The 21,328-nt window shown below is 41.8% G+C and overlaps 1 protein-coding gene and 1 long non-coding RNA gene across 18 annotated transcripts in view; one reads left to right on the plus strand and one right to left on the minus strand.

Annotated features, from left to right (window-relative positions):
• Positions 1 to 2,931: 2,931 nt before the first annotated feature.
• The window catches only part of LOC111264780 (carbonic anhydrase 1), a 63,691-nt gene continuing 45,294 nt past the window's right edge, over positions 2,932 to 21,328 (plus strand). Inside the window, exons 1-2 of one of the 6 annotated variants that reach the window (XM_022840921.2) lie at positions 2,932 to 3,899; positions 4,108 to 4,590. In XM_022840921.2, the coding sequence (XP_022696656.1) occupies positions 4,557 to 4,590 (34 nt within the window). In that variant the 5' untranslated portion in view covers positions 2,932 to 3,899; positions 4,108 to 4,556. Of the gene's footprint in view, positions 4,591 to 21,328 lie in introns of all 6 variants that reach the window. The other 5 variants (XM_022840923.2, XM_022840924.2, XM_022840925.2 and 2 more) reach the window with 5 other exon arrangements.
• LOC111264781 (uncharacterized) lies at positions 4,598 to 20,754 on the minus strand. 12 transcript variants are annotated; one of them, XR_002683077.2, is made up of 7 exons: positions 20,156 to 20,754; positions 17,021 to 17,199; positions 14,254 to 14,383; positions 13,587 to 13,800; positions 11,710 to 13,022; positions 5,423 to 5,599; positions 4,598 to 5,135 (listed from the first exon to the last, which is right to left on the minus strand). It is a non-coding gene; the product is annotated as an uncharacterized LOC111264781 (long non-coding RNA). The 12 variants fall into 12 exon arrangements; XR_015312812.1 differs by having other exon boundaries at positions 5,487 to 5,599; positions 20,156 to 20,753; XR_002683075.2 differs by lacking the exons at positions 4,598 to 5,135; positions 5,423 to 5,599 and adding an exon at positions 10,663 to 11,424 and having other exon boundaries at positions 11,710 to 11,846; positions 12,163 to 13,022; positions 20,156 to 20,753.

The raw sequence follows: 21,328 nt of genomic DNA on the forward strand, positions 1-21,328 counted from the left end.
GTTAAAAACTACCCGAGAACGATAATAAAACTCAAACTAAAAAAGGCGTTGGTGCAATTTTTTTATAACACAGACAGTTTGAAAACGTAAACTGCGATCGGCACTGAGCTGGTGTCCACTCATTAAAGCAAACGCTGCTTCGGAAAGTCTCTTTCGATTGATACGTCCACCATTTTGGTTCTTGTTATGCTTATGGAGCAACCCGTTACGGGTCTTGATTCGTCTTATATTTCTATTATCTTATACTTCTCCCACCAAGATCGAATAAAAGGCTTCTCCATAATAAGCTCATACCAATTTAATTTTATGACTCTAATTTTTCAATAAACTCACTAAAGACCAAGCTGGACTAAGTTTAATCAGGCCATCAATGTTTGTAATCTTGCATATTGTTACTGTTATTATCTATTTGATCCTTAGATATTTTTTCCTGATGAGTACATTGTTTTTGAGAGATCCTACTTATAATATGGCACTATTTCTAACGAAAGGTTGTATATAAAGTATCTTTAATGTGTTCATCCCTACCAATCATAATTTTTTTCGTTGTGCAGCTTCACGGACTTCGGTTCCTCCACTGTTAGCACCATAGTCCATTATCGAAATAAAGTTCCCAATTAGAATACAATAATAGTCTTTAACGAAGCTCGAATAATCGAGAAGGGTTCTCGCAGCAAGAACATTGACATTTCTATTCGATGATGGAAAACAGCGGGCTTATTTAATGATGCATTTCTTATGTTCGTTCGAATGATTTTCTGTCTGGCTCGGATTGTCATGACACTAGTAGTTAAGAAAACGAACTACTTGAGGTCACAATCAAAGCTAAAATAACCCTTGTGAAGACATCATATACCTCAATGCTACTGATACAAAACAACATCATAATATTTTAGGTCTCTTTGCGTAATTTGTTATTTTGTTTCCTATATTTTTTACCAATCCTTTCGCCTCATGATAAGATGTAACAGAAACCCCACCTTGATTGTAATCGTTTGCGATTCCTAGACGATAATATTACTGTCTATCCGACGCCCTATTTACTCTGTTACGATAGCAATTAACAGATTTTCTATTATACAACTGAGATAAACACGCTGATAATAACACTTCTATTCTGTGAAAGATAAGTAAGCTATGCTTATCTACGAGCAAAGTCGTGCTGAATTGAGTATGAGGAAATTTCGGGAACGTCTTGGGATGTTCAGGACATGGATTATGCTATGAAACAATACCTATTTCGTGAAAGATGGCCATACCCGCTGGGCATGGAGCCTGTTGCCTGAGAAGCACTGTTCACATCTAAAAAATAAACAGCATACAGTACTTCGAGCGACGTTCGTGAAACCCAATTTGCATTAAATAAGTTGTTGTTACTAGGAATGACCACGAATGGCTCAAATGTCTCAGAACATGTACAGCTAGTAGAAATGGGTCTAATTCTAATAGCATTTGCAAAGCCTAACTCTCGGAACAATCAAAGCAGTAATATAAAAAATTCCAGTTTTTATATCTATATAAACCTGCTTATGAAACAATAGACGAGATGAATCATATAAAAACAATTGCTTTCCGAACACGCAGTGAGAACTCATTTGCTTATTATCTGATCGGACGCAGACAAAGCGTAGTTCCGATTCTAAGCATAAAAAACACCGAGGGAAGTTTGAGCAATGAAAAGACCATCAATATGATAATATTTTTGCCCGCTTAGACCTTACAAGCTGCTCGCATTGAACAACCTATGTTGATATATCTTTGAACAAATCTTAAACATGGCTATCGAAGTTTCTCGCTGCTGAAGCTCAGTTATCGAATTGTCCTCTTGAGGCTATACACAGACTAAGTGCATCGAAATGCAATAGGAGATATACAGATACCATAAAAGATACCTGTTCTGTCGAAATGCACTGAAAATTAGTTCGCTAAGGTGAAGTAGATCCATTTGTTCAAAGAGCTGTGTATCCTGTTTGAGCCTTTCGTCTCTCCTGTACTCTTTTTCTCTATATACATTTGTCTTTAATCAGCGTACGACTGTATACTATACAGTATCTAAAAGTTTCTAAACGTAGTCATAACCTGTTTTCTAGTTATGTATTCGAACCTATCAATATCGAATGAAGCCACATCCCAGCCACTTCGCGGCAGCATCCGTCGCAGTTTGGCTACACAGAACGCTAAATTAGCCTGTAAAACTATTTGTGTTCAATTCAATTCGTTTTATTACTTCTGCTACCGCTTCAGTTTTCCTATACCGGTCACGCTGCCGTGGAACAAAATGGCGTGGTAGTAACTAATGGTGTCGACCCGCGCGCACCTAATCGCGGGTGCTGAACAGCAGCATGGAACTGTTTTGGAACGTGCGCGAACGGCGACGGCAGCAACAGCCAGAAAGCGGAAAGACCCTTGTATTGGCCACCCCTCGCCTTTTCCTTCTCCGCGGTTTATCCCTTTCCCCGAAACAACTCCTTCACTCGTACTACTGCTACTGGCAAGACCAAACTTTGATCTTAGCTACAAGGCCAAGCAGCGACCTGCGCTTAACAGCTACACTTGCACAGGTAACCCATGCCTTCGTAAGGAGACTGTTTTGTAGCATAATTGTAAGCTTAGCGAGGTCTTTCGCGTAGGCGTTCGATTTGCGTTCGTGGCGCAAAAGATCTTAGCTTTTAGACTAGGCGGAGAGACGGACAAAAAACGCCTTCCGGCCAGAGAGGCCTGCGACATGCGACGACAAGGACGGAGAAAAGGTCATTGCTGAGGACGAAGAGAAGAAGAGTTCTAGGCCACAACAAAGGACGTGGGGGAGGCGCTTCGTAGAGGAAAAGGACAAGGAGGAGGAAAACAAAGAGGAAAATGAAGGGAAGAGCTATGAGAAAGAGATCCTCCGTAGAGAGAAAGGGCAAATAAAACCAAGGAACGGAAAGCTCTCCTCCGCCTCGAAGGATTCGTTGCCGCCGCCACCGCCACCGCCGCTGAGCAAGGGCTCGCGCCGCCACCACAGCTGTTGGCGTTACTGCTGCTGTTAGCGATGATGATACTGGTGGTGCTGCTGCAGCTTCGTATGTCTGCACTGGCCGCTGTTTCTGTCGCTGCCGCCCGTGCCGTTGGTTCGACGTTGGGAAGCCGCTTGTCGGGCACCGACTAGCAGGCTGGCTGGATGATAGAGAGGCGGACACGGGCCAGCAGTAACGCCGTTGTCGTCCCGTGGTACACCACAAATGCCACTACTGCCACCACAAGCCTCGTGGTGAATTGGCGAGGAAAGCAAGAGCTCGTCAGGCGGTCTCATCGGTGCTACTGCCACTGCAAGAAGGGCATTCTGCTGCAAGAGCAAACGAAGCCACCATTTCCACCGTCGAATACTAACGCCGCCAGCGGCTAGCGGCCTGAGAGGGGAAAACCGCCAGCGCCATACTCACTGCCAAAGCAAAAGACCTGACCGCCGTCGCTGGATGTCCGTACAGATACTAACGCGCCATACGCATTGAACAACAACACGCAAGCAGAGATAGCAACATTATAAGAGAGCAACCAATTAGAAGGCAGGCCTGCTCGGAACCAACGGCAAACAAATAACTGGAAGAGCGACAGATCACTTACTCACCGTTACTGCTTGCACATGACCCATATGACTCTTCTGGAAGGAAAAGGCACGTCTGTTTGGCGCATATAGAATACCAACAAAAACAACGGAACTGAGAGAGGAAGGGAGGCGTTCAGCAATTGGTACGCCACCTTGGTGAGTGACATTGAACTCAAGCAGCTCGCGCGACGTGTGCTCGTTCGCGCGCCTTGCTGTTCTGCTCATTGTGTGCCTTGCTGTTAAGCCGGCAAGAGGACAGCGTCTGACAGTAGCCATACAAGCAAACCAGTATCTAAAAGCTGCAACGATAACGGTTAGTAACAACTAGAATCGAGCCGTTCTACTAATACAGACACGCATGAGCTGCTATTACATGGTGGGACAATAGTTTCGGGGCCCTTGTCCACAGCAACTAGACTACCGGCATTCTAATTCATAACTACCTCCTCATATCGGGATCTCGGATACTTCGGATCTCCGCCTCGATTCCTTGCTATGCGCTTTTTTCGAATCCTTTTCAGACGGTATCATCCATTCTACCTCAGAAGATAAAAAGGAACGTAACAAACAAGGATCAAGCCTTGTTTTCGTACTTCTAAGCATTTGCAGTATAGTGTTTGTCTGTAAAGTAAGAAACAGCAGTGGAAACAGTACAGCAGTAACTTATATATATAAATTAATAAAGGTACATATGTCTATATAGAGATACATTCTCAGCAATAACTGTGCTTTCTCAGACATTGTGGACCGTGATTAGGTGACTTTTCACTACTCGTTAGATCTACAGGTTCAGTCGGGTTATCGATGTAGATCAACAGTTCTTCCAGTGTGCTTTGTGACTGATTAGGATCAGGAGTTGTTTCTGATCGGTTTCAATGAGCTGAGTCAAGACTTGTTCGAAAATAAAAAGCCGTCATCGCCGTTGTCGTGTGCTGTCAGGCAGCGCTAACACAACAACAACGGAACCAAGATGCATCAGACGTGGGGATACTCCGAGTGCAACGGTATGTTAATCTCTGTCTTCGGACATTTTTATTGGACATAATTTGTTCACGTTTTGTTGTTCCGATGATTTCAACGACATTATTTTACCGCTCATTTGACAGCGTCATATTATTGTTGTTGTGTGTACAAAGTAGTGAACTTCTCCAGGTAGCCACTTCAACTATACAGGAAAAAACTTGTCTTAGGGGCCACTACTGTTTAAGCTGTAAAGTAGAGGGGTACAACTGTGCCTACGTTCCATAAAGTCATCACGGCTACTGTGAAATCGCAAATAGAAAACGTTAAAAAACGCCTGTGTACGAAGCGCGAAACACAATGTTGGCGCGATTATGTGAAAAGACCGTAGGATCAATGTAAAAGGGTAATAAAGCGCTACTGATTTTCATAAGGGAAGCGCTCCTAGAGAAGTTAAATTTGTAGCTATAAACGTTCTCGTGCTATTATGATTCTTATTATAAGTTTATTCCATAATCGACGCTTTCCCTTTTTCCTATGAACATACACGAAATCTTCTTCCGGCTTGTTAGATATACAGCCTCACCACCTATTGGGAGTACAACTATTTGTTGTGAATGCTCCAACGTAAACGTCCGCTTATACACGGAACTATCTGTTTATAATATCAATTCCATTGTACCAGTCCTTAAGTTTCGTTTTAGTGGAAGCGTTTTCATATATCTTCTAGTAAAAATTCGTCTCGTTTATTATTCCTAGCACTATAACGATTCGCTTGTACTCAATCATTATTGCATATACGACCCCCTTTACTATACAACAGTAAATTGCAGTAGCTTGTAACAAAAACCTTTATTCTAGTGAAGACTTCGTTACCATATTTTCGTTATGTATTCAAGATTGCGTTCTACAACGATCGTCTGAAATCCGGTGAAATTACTCAGTAACGGTGTGTCGTCGTTTGTTTTTTACAATTGTCCTGGATGTGAATCGAGCCCCTCACGACGTCCTTGAACCATCTCCTGTAGAGATTATTATGTTTGAGCAGAGTCACTTGAAATAGGGAAAAAGATTACAAATACCGTTCAGCCGAACTTTAGTTGCTACGTTTCACTAACTATACTCATTTACGCATTTACTGGGCCTTCAAATAAAGTCGAGCCCCAATAATCATTTATAACGCATAATCTTATAGTGAATACCTGAAACAAACTGGCATCATTGCTATTTCAGTTTAATTCAGATAGATTTTGATCGTTGTATTTTATCAAAATGTATTTAGCTGGGTATACAAATTATAAAGAGATCGGCAACTGTGGGAAAATGTCAGTTCCAGCATAGTTGTACGATAGAAACTCTATTTACAGTCATCTTTCGTTCACCTTTTATTCCTCTGTTTATCTTACATCTCATAAACAGTCACTGTTTCTGGAACGATTTGTGTTACATATGGGCAATATACTAATGTTTCTACTCAAGCTATCTTTAGGGATTTGGTTTTAACCTACCGTTTTCTCTATAGCTGCATCAACGCCCATTTAACATATTTAAGAAGCACAGAAGCGAATCTCTAATATGTTTGTACCAAACGAGAAGCAATGATATCTGAAAGTAGAAATACCTATGACACTGTGACAGCGACGGCTTCAAGCTCTTCCCTCAAATATATTACTTCGTTGGTGCTCATGGTACATGTAGAGATTATGAACAGCAGTTTTACATAAAATGACTTTTAAGTAAGCACATCAAATTGTATCTATTGGTAATGTACGCCACGTGCAATAAGATGGCCAGGTAGCAAAGTGTTTTCGTCTGCTAGCGCAGGCGCAGTCTAAAACGGCACTCTCCCCAGTTCTGAGTGCAAAAAATAGCATAAGGTAAACATTTTTCGGTTATTGGCACGGCGATGATTTAAAGCGATATTTGTCTGAGTTGAATGGCCTAAAGCGGCAGTCGATTCGCTGTTTGCATTTTCTCCCACGCTTTTTATCCCCTCTGTTATACGACGATTGTTGATAATTTAGCATAAATTGTAGGGGCCAACGTAAAGTATGGCCAGGCTGGAGCAGTTCAAGATGAGCAGCAGATAATACATGTGTATATGTTTGGTAAAATCTGAATGTCCTATTGTATCTGCATCACGAGCAGACCTTAACCACCTTGTCTCAACGGCGTAGTAGCTTTATTCTGGGTCGGCGTACAAGAGCGCCGACCCAGAATAAAGCTAGCTAAAATCAGATTAGAAACAAGGCTAGAAGTTTTGGCGATATAACCAGCTCCTGCTCAGGTGGATTGACTCTGTCGTTATTAGATTTGCCACTGCGGTAAAAAAAAAAGGAGCTGTATGGCAGTTTTTATAAAGCTTCTTTCCAGCAGTGGTATGTATCTCTCTGGGATAAAAATCGATCAAACAGTTGTTCTGGGTTGCTGCAGCCCGATCCGCTGGGGTTGTGGATATGGACAATCGTATGATCGGACATGCTTAGACACCTGCTTTTGTCTTCATTACCGATTATCCTTCGCGTTTAGTGCAAACGGAACTGTACCACCAGTGGGATAAAAAACGTTGCACGACACACACGGAAGACCTTGAGCTGGCTGAGCGCAGCTAAAAAGGAGTCCGCGCTGGTACAAAGACGTGTATGAAAATGCAAAAATTTCAGTAGTACGCAGCATGTATGTATGACAGATAGTTATTCGGTTATAGTTCCAGTGATAGTAGCACAGCTGGTTACCCTTTGCAAATACAGAAATGTACCAGAGGAGGATATAACGGATGTGTTAACATGTGCGAAACACCAAAACGTGTTCATGATACTCGCTTAACAGTCAGAATAGGATGCTTATGAAAGAGATATGCCTACTCCCTGTCATTCTGCCCTAGAGTTTATACCTCTCAGGGTTAAACACACACAAATGCGAATTTTTTATCATAACAAACCAATTACTGCCTGAAGTAACGTCTAACTGCTCAGCAGGTACGAGATGTAAAATGCGAAAAGCAGCTATTGAATTGTAGAAATAATAAAATGATTAATATTTGTTGTTTTGCTGACTATGGAACATAGCGCCGTCTATTTGAAAAGTGCACTTGGAGGTCAACGATCCCCTACACGCAAGGCCGTTAAACCTGCAAAGTAGCTGGTATAAAAATGATTTTGCGTACGTTTAAAATTATTATTAATTATAGTTCCTCTTGGCTTTTACACTGTTACAGCCCGTTCAAACGTGTCGTTCGCTTTCTGATTTATTTCTAGTCTCATATTATTTTGAGAGAGAATAACGCGGAGCGAACCTTTCACACTGAACCTAATGTATCACTCTAAGTTAGGTGATTTAAACGTGAAGTAAATAGGACAGCATAAATATCAAGAGACTATTACCGTCCAAAGAATGGCAGTTATGCGGCAAATGTGAGCTCAGGATACCAGGAAAAAAAATCCTTCTCGTTTCTATCCTATCAAAGGTTCGAAGGAAAGCACAAGGTTGAAAACAGATAGCAGCGATAGAAAGCGCGCGAACGTTTAAAATGCATAGTAAGTTGTGCTAATCAAACATATCATATGGTCTTAGTAACCATAGTGCAATGAATGAGACAGCTTAGAAACAGCTTTTGCAAGCATCGGGACACATCATCATTTCTACAAAGCCTTTTATGGTCTGATATAAAATGAAGAAGCAACGTAACGTATTTGCTGGAACACGTCCAGATCGACGTTGCTGCTGCTCGAAGCTGACAAATTTATTCAGCTGAATTGAAAACCGTATTACATTGGCTTGAATTAGTATCTGATTAATGCTAAATGACATATATCTATCCCGCTGTGACATTTGATAATGACGCTTTTTTGTAAACACAACATCACCTATAGAATATGAGCAGTAATACTAGCAGCCATAATAGAAGAGCGCTTCGTGTGATGATGTTTTAACTTCCGTGAATATGCTGGCTAGAAAATGAGCCTGTACATTTAAACTTACACGTTTTGTTATTAAAAATCAGTTATCCTTGTAGTAAGCCTAAATCTCTTTTGGGACCTCACGTTGCCACGTAGCAAAGCTATAGTAACTAAAGCTGCCTCATCGACAAGTGGTTAAATTATGATGCTATTTATTACTGTTAAAAATGAGTGGGAAAGGCGGTTTTTTTCGTTTTGGTACAGCAAGCCCACAAGCTGGCTGACGGGCATCGAATCGGAACACAATATAGCTATATTTAATTCGTAGCGTGATTCACCATGTGACTTTCGTACCAAGACCGCTTGTCACATATACAGGTATATAAAGGTGCACACACTTTAAGGTTACCTCAAAGTTCTCTGCCTTGGAGTCTAGGACTAAAGGGTACAGAAATGCTCAAAGTATGTTTTACAGCGGGTTCTACCCCGCTATTTAACCGTCTATGTTGTTCAGTTCCTTAGAGACAATAATTTTAACCCCGGGTTCGAATTTATGCCGCTGGCAGACGTGTGCATTGCTTATTTAAATTATCTGCCCCACGGTGGAGGATGCCAAATACCAACTATAATTAATAATGGAGTTTTCTAATCAGCCGGTTAATCCCGCTGTGTCCACAAAGCTATTGGAATAGGCCAGAGGCCACTGTTAAGGCTGTTTCGAAATTAGGCAGCGGTTGGGAAGCCGTTGGATAGTAATTGACGCCTCCACGTTCGACGTCACCGACTGTAAATCGCCGTCGCTAACATCTACCCCTGGAAAGCTTGGCGGGTAGCAGACATGATAATGAAGACACATGTTGCATTATTACTCAACACTATAGGAAATAATAGAAGCCGGGGTAACAAAATTTACCGCAGTAGCAAATAGAAAGACCTGGAATATAAGAGGGCCATGGGCAATTTCGTTGTGCCAACGACAGCAGCGTTATGACACCCTGGTCTGTTCAGGAAATGTCTAGGTCTATTTAGCTGAGCTGAAGTTACCGCTTCAGAGCCTCGACACCATTCCCGCTGCTGACGCTCGTAGAAGATCGAGTTCTCAAAGACATCCGAAGGTAGACACCGTTAATTTTCACTCGTGCTGGTCAGAGGATCAGCTTTAGACACGCGTATTTGGCGTCTCTATAGGAACTATTCTATGATGCCCTACTTTGGGTTAGTGTTGGCACCAGTGCAGAGCCGAAGGGGCTCCGGATACTCAAGAATATCTGCGCATAGTATAAGAGTAATGCTTTTTTCGCTGTCGCGGAATTCATTGAACACCTGCTAGTTCAGTTGACAGAAAAAGTGGCATCGACGAAGCAGCATCGTAAGCCTAAAATTTGAACCTATGTTTGACGACATAACGTTCAATTGTACTGCGCATTGCAAGATGGCCACGGATGGGTTTAATTAAATCCAATGTTAGGTGTTTCCCTATTACTGCAAAACAACACGATGCGGATGGCTATAGCACAGTTTTCGTATTTTCGGTAAGTAACAAGTCGATTTCATAAATCGTCAACGTTTAAAATAATATGAACATTTTCTATTTATATAATACCACGAATTATGTGCGGCAACGGATAAGGTTCTGCATTGAAGCTGCCAACACTATCGAATTGTTTCTACTACTAACAACTGCTAAGCTGATCACGGCTTAAATATTGCTGAAGGCACATGCTCATTAAAAACGTTATTTGCCCTGAAATAAATTCTGTGTTTGTAGGCAATAACACATGTTGTAATCTCGTGAGATTTTGCGCAGTGCCCCACTACCATGATCTGTTCATAGCGACAATCCTACAAGTTAGCTTGCTGAATGCCCCAGCGGTCAAGTTCCTTAACAACCGTAAAACGAAACAGTTGCAACTGTAGGTCTAGCAAGCTTCTTTTATTTGCCCCGGGCGGTGTGACCTATTTCCAACGACACCAGGCAGTTACGCTTTAGAGCCGTCGTAGCCAGCTGCTAATACCAGGGCCAAACTCAGCTTGAGAAGCGACTCTGTAGCGCTAACACGACTGTTGTTGGAAGCGCCAGTATTATCGCGTAAGCCCTCTAGAAATAGACTTATAGATAGCGTTATAGAAAAGTTGTTTAGTTTATGAATGTGTACCGTACAACCGGGTACTGTATATATTCATATACGTATATATATTTCATTACAGCCGTTAGTGTTGTTTTGTACAATGCTTTTATTGATTTCCGATACAATGCCTATTAACGCAGTTTGCTGTGACCTTAATTTTTTGGTCATTAATTCACATTGGTGGACACGTCCAGGAACACGCCAGCAGCACCCTCAACCAATGTACGTTGTGTGACAAGGTTTGTCATTATAGCTGATAACTGTAGTAGAGTCGCTTCGAAACTGTTTCACAGTTGTCAAACCGTTTTTATTTGCGAAAAACCACCGTTGGCAAGACAATCGATGATCCTTGTCTAGTTGGAATAAACGTTATTGTAAATTAAGCTAGTTGAAAGTTTTATATAATTCTGAGGAAAAATTAAGCAAGTAAAGTAGTTAAAAATTAATTTTTTCATATAACAGTTTTATGCTTCGATCGGAAAAGGTTTGGAAGGAAAGAAAGAAAGGTTTCGAAGATCGGAAGGAAAGGAAACAACGTTGACTTAGCGATACGTATCATTGCACCGTTTACGAGCATCAAATGAGACCCTACACGTCATCGAGTACGCGAAGATTTAGAGTACAGAATAATTCGGATTACGCCAAATTTAATCAACTCTCTTGACGCGGAACTTTGTCTAGCAGGATAAAGATTATAATACAATATATAATAATAATTATTATTATAATAACAAATAAAAATTATTTATATATGCACTATTGTTCTGCAACGAGCAAGACTCAAAATCAAGGCACCGAGCTGCCATCAGCCACGTACTGCTAGCCACGCTATGAAGACTCCACAATTTTTCTGCAACAGATCACATGCATGCCGTTACTTTAAGTTCAGCGAGTCAGCTGAGTGGCCTACGCGTAGACGATCAAAGCGCCCGTACTGAAATTATCCTTACCACAGAGTTTATAATAAACCCTGTATAGTGTTTTACGATGGCATACATTTCTGTCACACATAACCGTGTTTCTTCGATCGCGGAAAATAATGCGTACCTAACTTATATATATGTATATATTCGTGTCTAGAGTGAGTTACGAGGTACTGGGGTTACTGTATCCTATTTGCGCTACGCATACTTACATTAATCCTTTTTTATTTCGTAGACATATCTTTGAGTTGTCCTTCGATATTGCTTCAGAGACTTGGCTTACTCTGGACATCGCTCGAATCTTTCCCGCGGCCCCTCCAAGCTTTACAGTTCAACACCTGCATTAGCACTATTACCAAATATTCTGATATTCAGCAACCCGAAACAGATGCATTTATTCGAATTTGAGAATTTACACAACTTCAAGTTAGCTAACAAAACTTCAACTAGTTAGAGGTCATGTCGTCACCGCTGTAGAACTTCAACACGCAACCTCCAGATGTGCCCCTCAGAAACTGGTAAAGTATTGGTTTAGATCGCTAGCTCTGTGACTTTTCTTACGAGCTTGCTTCTCTTGTATATAATTTATTAGCCACTGAGGTATGACCCATCAGATTAACAAACCGTTACGTGACCATGCGAATCTGTCCGCATCTCCAACTCACGTCTGAGGAGAGTTGAAATCCAATTTTCTCCGAAGCTGACCTCATTTTTGTACTACTATTAATAAGCTTACATCAGCTCGGTACGAACGGTAGAGCGTCTTCGTTTATCGCCTGTAGTCAGCATGATACGCACGCGGATCTCTCGTAATTTCTCCATAAGTGTATCTGTAAATTGCCAATAGCGGTTCGTCTCCTGTGGTGTATGCGTAACAAGTCAAGGTATTAGTTGGCAATATTTGCTAACCGTCTTCGCATAGTGAATTTGATAACACAAATAAGTATGTTTGGTCTGCAAAAAAATACATACGGAAGCAACGTTTGATAGAAAAGATAAGTTCAACCAGAAACTACCTCGTTTCTGACCAGGGACTGCTGTATGATGCCTCTACGGAAGCTAACAAAAATAGACTGGCTGAATCCGGTGCTTTCTACTGGTTTTACGCTTAAAGCTGCCTTTGTGACCCAGCTGCTAGAGTTCCGAGTTTGAGGGAGTGGCTTTTATCATGAACAAAAATAGTAACGCCGGTTATTTATAGTTGACGCCAAATCGAAGCCCACGATGTGGTGCTCCTGTTTGTCGTTCTGTTTTTATGGTGTTGGGTAGAACTGCGTATCGCGTACATGTTTCCCATGTGTTGTTTCTTTTTGCTAAACGGCTACATATCGTTAGGCATATCTGCATGTCTAATGCTTGAATTCACATGCGCTGGCATTGTACGGATCTAGAACGACGCCTGTACACGCGGTGGTCAGATTACTCGCACAATAAATCTTCGTTTGTTACTTAAATAAGATGGATAGTCACAGTAGAATCGACATAGCCTCGAGCTGAACAAGGGACGTGCAACGGATTACGTGAGCTGAAAAAGATACCGGTTTATTATTATTATTGCTAATGTTATTTAATATACGTTCAGAAAAGCGCAAAACTTTGCTAGCCTTTCAAAAACCTGAGTTAAATTGTTGTGTCAGCAGACGGGTTTTATTCTAGCGTGCCTATGCTACACCATTATATCAATGGCACTTTTACAAGCAGAATGCCGCCTGTTTCGAAGCACGCAGGATATGTATCGTTTCGTGACTCTGCTTAGAACAGCAGAAGATTTAATCTAGGTAAGAAAAGAGCAGCTCGTTGGATCGACTTGAGAACAAATAGACGCTGAACGCTGACGATATAGAAAGAGATGGCTTAATTGCAGCTGCCACGCACGCCACAGCGTGACAGGCGACCAAATGGATGACTTGAGGAAGATAAACATAAACCTATAATTATTCAGTACTCTCGAAAGCTTCCTAGTTTCCTAGTCGCCGTACGCATAAGCCAACCGAAGTGGCCATGAACCAAGTGCTGATGATGAACCCACAATCATCTGACCGTTCGATAGCAGTTGCTATTATTTCTGCAGCAAACGCTTTTACATTACGTTTTGATGAGTGGCAGTCTTCTTTTCGTCTCGTTCAGGTCGGTAAACGTAAATATCTATACTAGCGTCACCGTAGCAGATTACAACAGTCGAACGTTTCTCCGCAGCGTTGATGTTGGCGCCACGCTACTGAAGACAACTGGCGATAGGCTAGCGAAAAGATTGGCCAGCATCGCGTGCACCGGGGAGAACGGTTACTTGCTTGTTGAAACGCCTGTTTAGGAATAACGAACGGCAAACGTTATAAGCCTAGTATTTGGCCACGTCAGCTAGTATAAGCTACGTTATATGAGTTACATATAATATTTGAATAGAACTAAATTCACTGTTGGGAGTAACGTTACTAGAATAGAACGACTTTAAGGCCTAAAGTTCATGGAGATTGCTTTAGTTGGAATAAGGTTGCTGAGCCTAAAGTGGAGGAAGCTATTCAGATAGTAAAACTATTTCCTCTGCCATTTTGCGCAGCGTATATCACAGTTGATCAAAACAAATCAACACCAAAAGACCTTTCATTTATCTTTCCAGATTACGTGCGAGTGCTATCAACATTTACCTCTGCGTGATCTCTGTGCATTCCCCTTCGATATTACCCGACATTATGTTCATTTCTATATGCGCCAGGCATCGTAATATGTACGGTCCAACCTATAATCGAAGCACTAACCTCCTGAGAAGCCGTGAGCACGTTTTCTGTGTTGATCCCGTCTGTCTGACTGGCTTCAACATCAGCACCAGCAACAATTTTTATTCGAAGTTATTGAAATTCTCTCGGTAAGCGGCCTATAATGACAGCACTATAAGAAGTTTAAGTGTAGTATGTTTAAGTATCTGTTTATTATAAACAAAGCTGAGCTCTCGACCAAGTGAAGGGCAATAAAAGGGGCGTGCGGCATTTACTGAGCACTCGAAAACACAGAACGTTAGATCCATAACAGACGCAGCAGAGATCTGCCCAGTCATGTTGGCTGTAACATACAGGCATAGGTGCTATAACTGAAATGCAGCATAGCATCGACGCAACAAAAAGGTCATACGACAGCTATATTCTAACGCTTATTTGCTCGTCCTTTTGCTTATTCTGTAGTAGACAAATGAGATTTAAAAATTAAGCTCGGAAATGCTTACAACGGATGCGCGAACAGCGACCTCACGTATCAATCCTGATGACATTACGTACCGGAGCTGTGCACTCAAATACCACGTGCTACTGTTGATAAATATAGAATATATTTCACTGCAGTGAAAAGTAACAGAATACCGGTCGGCTTGTCTTGTAAAATCATATAAAGGAGCATTTCATACCAAGCAAAATTGCCATGCGTACTTTGTGCTAACCTTAAGTTGTTTTGTGATCTACATGGTTGAATGCGATTGCAGCTGCTGATAGATCTAGTTTTTAATTTGAAAAATGGTTTCAGTCAAAGGAATACATCCTCATGGCAGAGAAGAGAAGATTGCATCAAGCAACATTTGTCATTGACATCTTGTCCAAGTACCTTGGTCTTCTTCAGTGTCCTTTCCTTTCGTTGGAGCGAAGCACAGAAATACTGCGTTGCCTTGGTTCGACACTGTTTGTTGTGGACCCTGTAAATCGTTATACTGTACTCTACTTCTCCCAGATCCAAGAAGGGTTCAGTCGGTTCGGAGACGAGATTAGGCCATTACAGTTGTGTGCTGCAATCTGACTTAGTACCTTCGTTTCAGATCAAACTTATAGGTACGAAGGCACTTGAGGGCTATAGGAAAATGTCGCGTTGCAGCTTGACCGGTACTACTTCACAGGCGCCGCTTTCTTCGAGCCCAAAGAGAAAAGGGTTGGCTTGGCAGCTTTTAACTTTAGACATAATGCTTTTACTTTGCTTTTGTTCTAAGGTAATTCAGGTAATTTGTTCAGCTCATGCAGATCCTATGAGGAAAGGTGGAAAAGCCTGGCCCTGCAACTGGACCTACACCAAATAACCCCATGGATTTTTCTTTGTGGAATCAGAAGGCAGTTACTTAGTTCCTGGTGCTGAAAACGTTTATTAGCGCAGGGAAAAAAAATTCAGGGACAATATCGCATCTTGGTAGCTATACCGGAACTAAAGGTTGAACTCCTTCTAGCCCTTATAAAAGTAAACGTACCTGTAGAGTTTGTTTGGTACATTTACAACTAGATGCTATCGAATGACCGGCATCAAGCCCAAATGGAACGTGTCAAAATTAAGCTGACTTCCGCAGAGCGGGTACGCTGCGAAGAAGGAGATTGTTCACGAAGAGTTTTTGTAGAACGACGTACTATTCGCTCTTGAGATCGCTTTCGTCTATTGCAAAATCGGTTTCCATTAGGAACAAGTACCACGGTTGATACATGTTGTATAGATCTCCATCCTAGAAATATACAATGAGGTGGACCTGGGGCTTTTCATTGAGCTTGACCGCCTTCAGCATGCGTCACCGCGAGCAGGCATTGGAGCCTTTAGCAGAATGGGATATACAATACGGAAGCCTTAATAAGGAACCAATGGACCGCTCAGGACACATTCAGTGATTGATAAGCGGTTTGAGCATTAGTTCAATGAGCCGACACGCTCGTTGGCTCCCGGCTGCACGGCACTGACACAGCGAAGCGATCACGTAACTGCTTGCTAGATTCCCAACCAGCCCTTTTGTTTCATTCTGATTGGAAGCCGCCAAGACGAATTTAGTTTCGAGTAGGATTTTATTTGGCAAACGGACAGGTCGGTTTCGTTGCCGGAAACAGCGCCGGCTTGTAGGAAATACACTGCCAGTAGTAGAGCTTGTCTATTTGGCGATGATTGGTTGGTGCTGCGAAACCGATGCCATTAAGTTGTCAAGGTCGTCCATACAAATACGCGCTGCTAAGCTGCTACTGACGTTGTTCCTGTTACGAACGTTAACGGCAGAGTCAATGATGACGTAGAACTCCTGACTATATTCTCGTGGTCCTTCCATCAGACGTTATTATTGCCACTTGTTCGATACAACATTTTCAAAGGGTATTGCGTCGCACGCTCTTGCTGGCTTTTATTGCTTGCTGCCAATGTCAGTCGAAATGTTTAAGCAAACTTATCAAAGAAATGAACAAACTAAAAACGGGCAAGGACCAATAGAAAGGATTCGGCTAGTTAACGAACATGGAGTAACTATAATAGGAAGAAGATAACATATTCCCTTCACATAGTCAGGGTTCATTTATAGGTGAAGGATGGCGCAAAATTGATTTTACATCAACGATCTGCAATCAAGGATCCCGTTTCTCGACATAGTTTCGGTGTACAGGCACGGACTCTACGTAATTGGCAAGTGAGTGTTCGGCCCCTTCGATGGTGATATCTAATCGAATGCAGTATGTTACGGTATTTGACTTCGAGAGGTATGGCCTATGATGATTTCCTGCCAAATGTATGAGTATCGAGCGCACCACTTACTATAGTTGTTGTTCACGAGGCATTCTCTAGGCTTCCCGTAGTGCTTCTAACTAACACTCACGTTCCGGAACTATTCCACCAATCATCCTGTAGCACACTGTCGTCGAATATCGTCTTCTAGCCGAAGCCTTATTAAGGTTGGGGTAATAGGACCAAGATTCGGTACCGTTGCTTTGCTCCTGTCGGAAAAATAGTTTGACGTGTTGAGCTGATTAGACCAGAATATTTTGCCTGACTGTACATATCACTATGCAGCGTGCGTGACGCGGAGCCTGCCTGCGATGTTATATAATATAACTGGTCACAGATGCGCTTTTACATAGAGCCGCGTCACCTTCTAGACGATGTAGCTTTAATGAAAGATGGTTTAGCATGTCGTGTATTATGTATGTGGAACCTACTAATCGATCCGGGAGTGCGGATTGGGTCTCGGATCGACGGGGTCGTTTACGTAGACGAAAATAGAGAGCTTGTTCAGTACTGGTTTGCACTACTAGTACTATCAATTGTTCTTACTTGTATAACCCTTAAAAGATGGTAACTGGAAGAAGGCGTTCATAATGAACAAACAGTAACCGAACTGGCCTAAAAACTCCTCGATATCGGTCCTCTGAGTATCAATTTATTTGAGTAACTAACTGCCGACTGTTGTTACTCGAGTTTGTTGCCTATAAGCAGGCTACCTATTGTAGTGGTGCCTCACAATTGTTGAGCACATTAAGCTTATACTCCTGCAGTATGGACAATAGATCCTGTGCCGCCCCTTTTCGGATAGTAAATATTTTGTTATACGTGCATTTGTCGTGCGGAGTCGAACCGTTAATACTATTAAATGTTCGATCCTGAATATAACTCAGTAAATTTATTAAAACTTGGAGATTCGAAACTGATCGAAGATTATAACGTTAGCTTATACTATTCATTACCCGTATTATAATTATTATTGGCGTCATGCCTGTAGAACGCTCTCGATAAATATATGTTGTACATAAAATGGGTTGCTCAACAATATTATAGTAAACTAAAAAAACACCACAGGCTGTTTATTCATCGTCAGGGAAATGCTTCTAAGTTTATTTTCTGTCACTTAACTGCCATGTCTTACAAAGACAACACCGGCCCGATCAGCTACGTTCCGCAAAATACGGAACGATCATATAATAGATCTCAGTCAGCGTATCGGAACAGATACAAACAGTAAAGTAAGCGCTTCGAATACCTACTGCCGTACCAATATGTATTTACATATGATATTTTTAATAGTAAGGCAAGGGTTACTTAAGCACTCTATTTTCTATTCATTTTGGTATTTGTCATATTGATTGTGCATACAAAAACATGTGGATACGCTGCCTATACTAGGTAGGCTTATTAGATCACCCTACTCGTTGCCCTCGCGGTTCGGTCGGGATATACTTTAAACCTGAAACTCTTGAGATTTACACGTTTCGGCCGAATTTCGTTACCGAGTACCGATCTAATGATGATGATAATAATAATCGCTTACAGTATCAGGGATTATCTTACACCGCTACGTTGCAGTAACGGTGAAAATCATGTGCTACGGCTCTTAGCGCCCGCCGCTCGGAACAACACGTTCCTCTTTTATAGCCTTCGTAGTAAAAACAGCAGGACTGCTATCGATGATGTCAGTCACTATAGCATAGCAATTGAGCTAACAGGGTGAACAACATTACCACTTGTTTGCGGTAGCGATAATACCCTTTGTTTACAGAAAACGACAGATACACTTTCGTATAATGCAGGCGGCTATAAGATGCGCCCATGTAGCAGTATTTATACATTGTCTTATGAGGAAAATGAGTGTTCAGCATTGTTCAGACAACCGGCCAGAACGAAGAGCTGGTCAGCGCTATCCATAGGCCGGGTGTTGCCGACCGGACGTCCAGTGAGAAATGCTATTTCCACGGTCTCTGTTTTTACTTTTCGTGGATTAGAGAATCGCCATCAGGGCTCGCTGTTAATCAGCGACAGCACTGCAATGTCAAGCCGTAGGATGCTAGGTGGGGCATGAATACGACCAGAAAAACTGTAACAGCTTCAGGAGTCGACAGCAAGCTCTGTCAACGGCGTTGCGCCATGTCGGTTTCTGCTGCACTGCTGTCAACGGCGCCAAATCGCGTGTCCAAGCATAGCGGGCCCTTTACAATGATTTTGACCTGATACAATATATCTGCCTGTGTATAAATAGCAAACATTGCAGGACATATCAAACAGAATTGGCCTCGTGTTGCTAGTACTGCTGACGGGTAGTATCAATATTCGTATTGAATTTCGACTAATAGAAAATGCCATATGTCACTCGAAACGGCAGTGATTAGACTGATTGGGCCATCTGCATAATATATAACTCAGGCTGGAAATAGGACGACGGACCACAAACTTCGATTCCGGATTAGAGAATTAGATAGAGCTATTGGAATCCGGACAATTTTTGAATGAAAATTCCTACTCTGTATTGTTGCATTGGCTGGTAACCTTAAATGAAGCCCAAATATGCTACTTCTCTGTATGTCAGTGTTGTATGACACCTTAATATGAAGCCTTTTTTTGGTCCTCTACGCTGTGCGGCTACTCTGGCCTCTGATTTTTACTTTTCAGTTTCTAGCAAACGCTATTCGTATACCGTTTTGTAGCAGTTGTGGCGATATTATTACAGTGATACTATAGCTACGATAACGCAAATCTAATAAAAAAGATCTTGGCGAGCGCACTCTACCTATAATAATAACAACACACAAAAATCGGAGGTATCTGTAAATACATAGTAGATTGACTTTTTAACGATGAGTCGTTTAAAATACCGAAGCAGGATCCTTGCAATTATAACCTTTATATGAGATTAAGGATTGCCAACACTGTTATTTCACTCTGAATACTATAGGAACATTTAGTTACACCACTCTACTTAAATTGCCAATTATACCCATTATGGAAAAACTTGAGCTTTGAAAGAATGCCCCGTTATGTTGTGACGTCTACATATGTAGGACTTTTGTCGAGCCTTCGAATCTATGGAACGCTTTTTACTCAAGGTGTTTTTCACGATTAATTTCTGCACTACGGTATGACAGTGTGGTCATAGGAAGAGAAATCGTTCTTACTTTCGCTCACCTCTTGATTGCTTCGATAATAAAATTTTTCTTCCTGTTCTGCTTCTAAATATGCCCCCGTCGGCGTTCGTTCGTAAATTGTATGCAGCACTCAGTCTAAAGCTCAAGTAAATGGGAGCACAAAGTTCTGATGATTACGTTGACTGCGTTCAACTAAAACATTGGCTTACTGTTTTGGCTACAAGATACACCTTTCTACTACTCGTAGACTACTTAAACAGCATTGCGCCCTACTCTACTACACATTAGTAACAGCTTCAATTTCATGATCATCTTGAAAACCTAATAATGTTAGCTTATAAATCCGTTGCCGGATACAACAAGGCAGCAGAGGCAGGGCGCGCCTCCTAGACAAAGATTAACTGGCAACGACGTTCAAATTTTGCTCGTGGTATTCCGTATTTCAAAGGCCACGCTTTGCCTGCGTATGTTTACACTGGTAATGCTGCGTCAGTTCATTGAGAGCACGTTCTTCTCCGCTCGCATGAGCAAGTGACGCTTTGCCATCGTTCCACATAGGCCTTCTGTACGTCTACGAATGCCATAGATCAGCTACCAAACAGGATTACATTGATGGAACGTAGTAACAGCCCGATAAAATATCGAGGGGTTATCTGTCAGAGCACTCTCTCAAAATATGCCTCTTTTGTCGTTACTGTGGACGCGTGTGACGGGCTGCTATAGCTTACAGATAGTAAGTTTACTTGCCTCGTTGGATTCACCCACGCTCCTGACGGCACGGATGCTTCTCGTTATAAAAAATTACGCGAGACATGGCCCTGTAACATTTGGACAAGATATGCCGCAGATCCCACTGAACATCGCCCGCTTGAAAGATGCCTGTAAACGCCCTTGTATGATAGATCAATACACAATCAAATATTCCTGCACCTGAATAAGGCCGACGATTTCCACAAGCAGGGCCAAGTAGTTTACCGTACCTGTTATATAATTTTTGAGTTTACTCAGCGCTGAATGTGGCTACGTCACGAACCTTGTTTGTTGAGTCAATGAATTTTGTTGATGCTTACTTTTTGTTTAGTGTTACCTGTTATGTTATCTCTTGTTGATGTTTATTATTAACTTCATATTTTTTACTTTTATTCATTTTAAGTTTTTCTTCATATTTCACTTTTACGTTACGTAGACAAACTATGAAGGAGCATATTTTTCC

Source organism: Varroa jacobsoni, unplaced genomic scaffold, assembly GCF_002532875.2.
Source record: "Varroa jacobsoni isolate VJ856 unplaced genomic scaffold, vjacob_1.0 scaffold_898, whole genome shotgun sequence".
NCBI classification, from domain to species: Eukaryota; Metazoa; Arthropoda; class Arachnida; order Mesostigmata; family Varroidae; genus Varroa; species Varroa jacobsoni.